The sequence below is a fragment of the Nematolebias whitei genome, chromosome 1 (assembly GCF_014905685.2).
Source record: "Nematolebias whitei isolate Nwh7 chromosome 1, NemWhi1, whole genome shotgun sequence".
Lineage (NCBI taxonomy): Eukaryota > Metazoa > Chordata > Actinopteri > Cyprinodontiformes > Rivulidae > Nematolebias > Nematolebias whitei.
In genome coordinates this window covers 66905583-66913831 of record NC_056498.1, presented here as the reverse complement: position 1 = coordinate 66913831, position 8249 = coordinate 66905583, and the positions used below count along the sequence as shown (strand labels likewise).

The window sequence follows — 8249 nt, the reverse complement described above, 5'->3', positions numbered from 1 at the left end:
CCCTTGAAAGGCGAAACGCAGAAATTTTCTGTGTTTTGGGATGATTGGTGTGTGAAAATAGGCATCTTTTAAAACGATGGAGACAAACCAGTCGTTTTCCTGGATGTTGTCCAACAGCTGTCTGTTCATCAACATGTGAAAAAATCTGTTCATGATCGCTTTGTTGAAAGCTGACAGATCCAGAATCGGTCTCATCCCTCCGGTCCTTTTGGGGACCAGGAAGTAGCGTGAGTAAAACCCTGTGTTTTCCTCCTCGTTGGGAACTCTTGAGATTACACCTTTTATCAGAAGCTCTTGGACTTCTGCATTTAAGGCTGAGACTTGGTCTGGTGATGACAGGACCGTCTCTATAACTCCTCCGAACGGAGGGGGTCGGGTTGCAAACTGCAGCGTGTAACCCTTGCATAACACTCTGTCCATCCATCTGTCCGGTGAGCATGTTTTTAACCACTCTGCGTGACGTTCGTGGAGTGGACGTGCGTTTAAATGATGTGCCGTGTTTTGAACGGATGTCATCCAAAACTCCGCCTCGACCGCCGTCATGCGTCGCGGAAATGTTTTCCGCGTGACCCAAGGCGAGGCTTTCTCGAAAGGGCTGTTCTGCGCGCGCCCGCGCGCTGTGACTGGATCGCGGACCAACCTTCATGTCCGGGCGGGGCGGTAGCTGTGTGCTGAGGCGAGGCGTGTGTCAGCTGATGAAGTGAAGGTTGTGAGCCTCGCGGGAGCGCACGTTTCCTCTGGAGGGACGCGCGCCGCTCTCGCTGAGGGCGGGGCCCGTCATTAGATTCATTCAGCTGTCTCACGCTTATGCCGCCGTGAGCTGCTGATCGCTGGGACGCGGTGGATGACGGCCACTCGCGTTCATACAGGAGAGGCGTGTGTTGTTTTCGCTGAGAGCAGGGACCTCCACCGGACCCGGCCTGCGGTCCCACATTTATCCCGATGTGGGCCGGTGAGCGCCGGGCAGCTGTGCGTGCATCATCGACACAGTGCCGTTGGATGGAGGCTGCTTGTCTCGCTCGGGAGCGCGTTAACACCGTTGGGAGGTGATCGTGCGGGTCTGATTGACAACAAGTTATTTCGCTTACCGTGGTGTCACGTGAGCGTCTGGGCATGTGAAGGAGCGGCGGTGGATTTAAAAAACCTTTATTTAAGGACACCGGCTCTTATGAGTGGAGGATGTGTGTGTAGCGGCTGTGAGCTCATCCGAGCTTACAGACTGGCTAAAAACAGGCATTTTGATCTTTGAAAAATCATTTATTCAATTCCTGTGTCATTTATACACACATCCTCCGCAGACCGTCATTTCTTAAAACTTCTCCCCCGTGAGCTCTGCGGTTTGTTTGCTCCGAGCGCCGTCTGCAGGCGATCTCTGGGGAAAACGCTGAAGTGCAGGCTGCCGGACTGAGGAGGGGTGGTCTCTGGCGGGCGGGGCTGGTGGTGGAGCTGGGCGAGACGAAGCTGCTGCTGCCGTGGAGCGTCGATGTTTCTGCCTCTGCTTTTGACGATCTCTCCAGCGGGCTGGAGGACGGAATGAGCCGCGCGGCTTGATGAGATGGCGTACAGCTTCCGACGTCTCCTCCGACTGCTTCGAATTCGTCAGCATGGACGTCAAGCTGCTTCCGAACAGCGCGTCCGATGAGATGGGGCCCTCCATCCGGTCTTTGTGCAGCTTTTCCGGCAGCAATGGAGAGTGACGGAGCCAGATGGAACGTTGGATTACCGTCATCCATGCTACAATCCTCGACAGGCAAACCGAGGGAGCGGCGCACATGTTGAGGATGGCGTCTGCCGATTACACAGGGAGCTCTTTGTCTCCTCCGGCAGGTGTGAGGTCTCCAGCCTTTTCGACATGCTAAATGCTAGCAGCGCATGTTGTTGCTAACTGCGGTTGCCTGAAAACACGTCGGTGGGCTCGATTGGAGAGCTTTGGTCGCCGTCTGGTTCCTCCGGAGGGACGGGACGCTGCTCCGACCTGGACAGCTTCGCTCCGGAAGCTTCCGCGAGGCTTGGCTCCAGGGGAGGGAACCGAGGAATAGCGTCAGTTGCCTTACAGAAGGAGTTCTTTGTCTCCAAGGCAGGTCTGCGGCCTTCAGTCCCTTGGACATGCTATATGCTAGCAGCGCACGTTGTTGCTAACTGCGGCTGCCTGGAAAAACACGTCAGTGAAAAAAATAACCTTTCCGCCGATCATCCGAACTGGCGGGAAAAGGCGAGGGACGTAGAAAAAAAGGGGTCCCTTCATGTCAGCCTCCTCCCGGGTTCCGCCGGGCAACCCCTGAGGGCGCTGTCGGCCGGGAGCGGTGTGATCGCCGATGCGAAAACGAGGTGGGATGGGGTGAGCATTCACTCAGCCCCCCTCCACCTACACTACGCTCCCCGGGAGGGAATGAGCAGCGGGGGCTGCAGCTGAGCACACCTTGCCCCGGAGGAACCATCCGGTTCACCCCGAGGGTCGGCGATAAGAGGAAAAACACAAGATGGCGTTGTCCAGCGTGTAATGACCTGTCACTGGGAAATGTTCCCGGACGCTTACCTTGGAATAAGACTGCTGTCATCTTCTCCTCGGGAGGAGAACTCACCGGACGACCGGAGGTCGACTGCCGGGCCAAGCATCCTTCACAAGGTTGGTCATTTACACAATTTATCTTCTTTGTTCTTCTGACAGTGCTATATTAGCTCGCTGAAGAAAAAATGGGAGCCGATTTCCCGCTCTTAACGTAATTTATACGGACCGGGTGGGGCCCACACAGCAGGTGGGCGTGGACTAATTTTTTTCAGTGCTTATGCTGCGCATAACGGGATAAACCATCAGCGACAGCCTTAAAGGGCGAAGCCTATATGAAATAGAACTGCAAAACTCATAACAACCTTATCAAAAACTATTTTTCTTCTTTCGGCTGCTCCCTTCTTCAGGGGTCGCCACAGCGAATTAAGTCGCATGAAGACTTGGCAATTATGTTTACGCCGGATGCCCTTCATGACACAACCACAGACCACCGAGCTACCACAGCCCTCTGTGTGGAGCAGAGAGCTGCTATCTAGGGCGCCTGGGGGAGCACCTGGTGGGGGTTAAGAGCCTTGCTCAGGGGCTCAGAGTGGGGAAAATAAGGGTGGGGGCAGGTGTAGATGCTTCACCTTTCCCATCCACATTTTGATGTTGTCGGTCTGGAGAGTTGAACCAGCGATCTTCTGATCACAGGCTCACCTTCTCTAACCTCTGTGCCACCACATCGCCATCATCAAAAACAACTATAGGACTTTAAAGGGAAGTCCTTTAGGAGCAGGTTTTATATAGCAGAAGTGTTAGTTTGTACATTAATACAGAAAAATGTGCAAGTTTATGCATTACAGTAATTTGTTCCTTCTAGTGCTTTTTTAAATTTGTAAGGACGATTCTAAATACAGTTTATGATGTGTGAAAATAAGCATAGCTTTTGTTTTGTTAAGGGCCAAATTAAATCAGTCACATGTAAACATTTTGAGCTGGGATTTGATCATTTTTCCTGTAATTTGTTTCCCTTCCAGTTAGGCAACAACTTTACATGTAGACTGATATATTTTTTAAATCTATAAAGAGAAGTAGATATTAACTAATAAGCACATTCTCTATGTTTCTTCAGGTTTGGAGCACAACAAACATAACTCCAGGCTTAAATGGAAATTATCACAGCACTTCAGTCCTGTAAGATATAAAATGGAGTGTAATGAAATTGGCATCTTTGAGACTTACATTAAAAAAAAAAAACTAAATTTGTTTTCAGCAAAACTATTTACAAAGACTATAAATTGGTTCACAACTTGCTTTCATAAATATGGATCTTTACTTCTCTGAGTTAAAAAAAAAATGCTGTCAATGGGACATCAGACCTGCTGAGGTGGCCAAAAACAAATCAGTACACATAAAAACAACATCCTGACAAAAACATCACACAAAAGTTTAAAAACCTATTTGGGTAAACAGTGTTAAAAAAAAGACGCTTAATTCAAGGCATAATGGTACTAACACTTCAAAATAAGCCACCAACACACCAAGAATGTTATTACTGGGAAAAACAAAACAACAATTAGATTAAATGAGCTCAATAAATAAAAATATTGTAAACAATAATGTCTTTAGCTGCTCTTACAGTGTTGCACTCGCCATCAATGGAACCTGTACTTTCGAGCCGGCTTCAGGTTGACATACGTCTTCTTCATGTCCTCAGACTCGTTTGTCTTCACAACCTGATATCGCTCTCCTTTTGTGGTTACTACCTGGTTACCATGGTAACGAACAAGCTTCTTTGGGGCCTGTAAGAAAAAAAAAAAAATGCATCAGACATTAAACATTGAAAATATGACATGAAACATTCATGTGTAAAAACTAAAATAACCCAAGTCTTACGTCTTTGGGGGCAACAGGTCGATGCGTTTTCTTATCTTCCTCTCTGTCCACTAGCATGTACCTTTTGAGATGCAACATAATTATTAACTTGAAGATGATGAGAGTTTTGTTGAACAATAATGAGTCATCACTCACTTCTCGAGTATGCCCTCTTTAAGTTTCTGGTCTGCCAGTGAAGAAATACTTTTTCCATGATTTACCTGAGGCAACAAGATCATCAGCTCATTAAAAAAAAAGTTTATATTTCAGAATCATTACTTCTGTGTAACAGAGACTCACGTTAAGAGGAGTGGGACTGAGCTGCACATCGCCCTCAATGATAAGGCGCACAGCTTCCTCCATGTCTCCTTTGGCAATAGACAAAGCACTGCGAGCCTCCGACAAACTGCACTTTGGAAACATCTCCAGCAGGTGCTGTTCCTGGGACTCCCACTCAGACTCTGACAGCTGAACACATACATAATTATATTTTTAGCTGTTAACATCTATGGTGAGATGTACAAAATGGGCAACACAATGTGCTTGTACTAAAATGACAACCTTTGCAGTGGCACCCTCTGTTTTAAGGCACTGAGGCTCTTTTCCTGGTGGCGGTTGACTGGGCAGGTTGGTGAGTTTCGATGAAATCTCCTCTCTTCTTGCCTCCGGCACACTGTTTTCTTCATAAGCAAAAAAAAAAACAGTTAAACTAACAAACTAGGGTTCATCATCTTACATCAAAACAAAATATTAATCATTTTGATATGATTTAACAGAAAACATTTTAATGGAGGTAGAGCTGACAAAGTACTAAATGCATAAGTAAAGGTAAAAAATGCACTACCTGATGTCCGAGCAGTGGCTAGTTTTGAAGCCAGACTGAACATCATTTCACAAACTTTGACACTAAAACAGAAAAACATCTGCATTAACATCAAATGACACAACTGCAGTTTATTGGGCTTACCTAGTACTAGTCAGAACTAGGCCTGTCACGATAAATTCTGCTGGGCGATCAATTGTCTCAGAAATTATTGCGATAAACGATAACATTATTTGAAATGTGACAATAATTAGTAATTACTGTCAATTTTAAGAAGAAATGTTGGTTAATTTTGTGTTTAGCGCCTTTTTTGACCACCAGACAGCAGTGTAAGACTGTGAATCGAAGGATGGATAGTGAGGGAGCGAGCAGCGTGTCTCTTTAAGAAAAATGGGAGGGAGGCCCCTTGATTTGACATGGGCTGTCTCTCCTTCCTGGTTTTTTTGATTCTCAAAATGGTGGATGCTCGGTGTGGTTTGAGCTCTTTAGCATAGCATTTGTCACACAAAGCTTTAAATAAAAAAAAAATCAGTAAACAAGTTCTCAGCTTCTTTTTGCAGAGAAAAACAACTTTTTTGTCGAAGGCACGGGTTTCAACTGTGAATTTTGGAGCTTTGACAAGACGGAGGTCTCAGGAGGACTCAGCTGAGCTGCTTTTAATGATCCAAAAACACGATTTTGGATGGTTAAATGGATTTTAAAGAAAAAAGAAAAAAGGGAAGGGTCAGTGAAGAGCACCGGAGTTGGACCTTTTGTCATCCAGTGTCTTCAGTAGAAACAGAGACGAAAAAAACGATAAAGCTGATAAATGAAAATGAGGTCGATAATTTTCATTTATCATGCTATTAATTGATTGTTTATTGGAATAGGCCTAATCAGAACACAGAGTTTTACAATTTTACCTGTCAATTTCAGCAAACCCAGGAATGTAAGCTTCCAGCATTTCTGCAAAGACCTCCACATCAAAATTCTCCTCAACACTTTGCTGGGAACCCAGATCCTCCAGAACTCCGGTGATATAAGACAGAAGAACATCATCCAGTGTGCTGCATTGAATGGTAGAAAGGTGTATAAAAATAAAAGTATGTAGACTTGCCAAGCCCTATTTTTCACTAAGCAAGCAAGCAAATAAATCCATACCAGCTTGCATAATAATTAGAATTTGAAATTGAGTCAATTAAAAGTTAGCAAAAACAACTGTAAAATTCTTGCAAACACGATAGAAGATTGCAGTTTGTAAAATAAAAACTTTAAGTAGGCTGGCATGAAATGATCCTGTAGTAGTAAAAACTACATCTTACTAAATATGCAGTAAAAGTGGAAATAGCTTTGTTTACCTGAGATCCGCATCAGGAATGTAGTTCTGGATAAACTCGTGCAGCGCACTGTGGATGATTTTTTGGAGGTCCATTGCTGTACTACAGAAATAAAATAAAAACAGTGTCAAAGTTAATGTTCTGTATACTTTAAATATCCAAATCGAACAACTGTCATTCGTGTACCGAGCTCAGGCCTCCTGTAACAAAAAAAATAAAAATTCTTACAGAAAAAATGTTCCTATGAACGACACAACCTCCCTTATGACCTCTCGTTTCAGCTTTGCTGCCTGGCGCTAGCACACGAAGCTAATGCATTTTTACTAAATTACCCAGTGTAGTATACCTCTACAATTTTGTATTATTGCATAAATGTTACTGCTTTCAAGAAATGCCTCGTCCTTTCATGCAAATGACTAACCTTAAAATTATGTAAGAGCAATAACGGCGAACTAGCTCTGTTAGCTAATGCTAAGTGTTACCTTGATAACGCTTAAATTCTGAGCACGATTAACGGACTAAAACTCACCCAGAGAGAGATTATAGATACATGAAGCTTTCAAGTTTCCCTCAGATGTGCAAGAAGGTGAGGACGATCAGTTCTGACAAGTTTAGGGCTCGACGACGCTTCTTGTTGTTAGCCCGCACGATTCAAAACGTCATGACGTCATTTCCTCAAAGTGTAAACATCCGGGTCCTGCTTTGGTGCCAAAACATGAAATATACACAAACTGGACAGAATGGGCAAAACACAACAAACAAGGTGAAATAGAAGAAAATAAAACATTTCAAGAGCTGATCTAAAGGTACAGTAAAAATTCACTTGTTGAGATTTCAACTAGCAAAAAAAGAATGACAGGTTAAGTCATGGGTGAGAGGTCAAAGAATATGGTCTGAGGTGATACCTGTGATTTAGTGGTTCAGGCTTATTTTAATGTGTGCTGGCCATAAGTTCATTAAAATGCTCATATGAAACTAAACTCAAATATTTTCATATATATACATATATAAATTGCGCCGCTCAAGGTGGCTGCATGTTGGAGCAGCTCTGTTACTTTCATTCTGAGATTTTGCTTTTGGAAACTTTAATTCCTCTTTTTCTGGATGTAAATCACATTTTTTTGGATGATTGTTTCCTCTGGTATCGGATGCTGTGCAGCTGGAAGGATTTTTACTGAAACTTTTTTAGTTTTGGACATTTGTTATGATGCGTAACCATGGCAACAAGGCAGTTTCTACAACCAACAGCAGCTGATTAACATCTCAAAAGCTCAAGTAATATCTCAGCTACAGCCTCAAATCTCAAATGAGTTGAAAAGGATGTTCTGTGGACGCATTTTCATCTACCTGCCAGCTGTGCTCGAGTGCCTGACCACTGAGATCCTGGAACTAGCAGGAAACACGGCTCATGACAGCGGAAGGACAGGATCGTCCATCAGCACCTACAGTTGGCTGTCCGCAGCGATGGGAGCTCAACAAGCTGCTGGGAAGAGTGGCCATTGCCCTGGGAGGATTTCTGCCCAACATTCAGGTGATCCTGAAGCCCAGGAGGCCAACCAAGTGCAAGTAAACGGATCAACATCTGTGGCCAGTTTTTTCAGATCTGCTATAAGACGGACCATCACAAGAGATCCTTCCCGCCCACAACCATCAACATCTGGAACAACTCTTTTATGAAACAAGGAAAATGAGCTACAACAACATTCAATTTCCCTCTGGGATTAATAAAGTATTTTTGAATTTG

At 44.6% G+C, this 8249-nt stretch overlaps 1 protein-coding gene across 1 annotated transcript; it reads right to left on the bottom strand.

Annotated features, from left to right (window-relative positions):
* Positions 1-4060: 4060 nt before the first annotated feature.
* On the bottom strand, positions 4061-6600 carry cuedc2 (CUE domain containing 2). The gene is made up of 8 exons (XM_037680262.1): positions 6527-6600; positions 6092-6235; positions 5211-5272; positions 4928-5046; positions 4667-4834; positions 4523-4587; positions 4388-4448; positions 4061-4293 (listed from the first exon to the last, which is right to left on the bottom strand). Exons 1-8 carry the CDS (start codon positions 6598-6600, stop codon positions 4147-4149), a joined length of 840 nt encoding a protein of 279 aa, XP_037536190.1. The 3' UTR covers positions 4061-4146.
* Positions 6601-8249: the final 1649 nt, after the last annotated feature.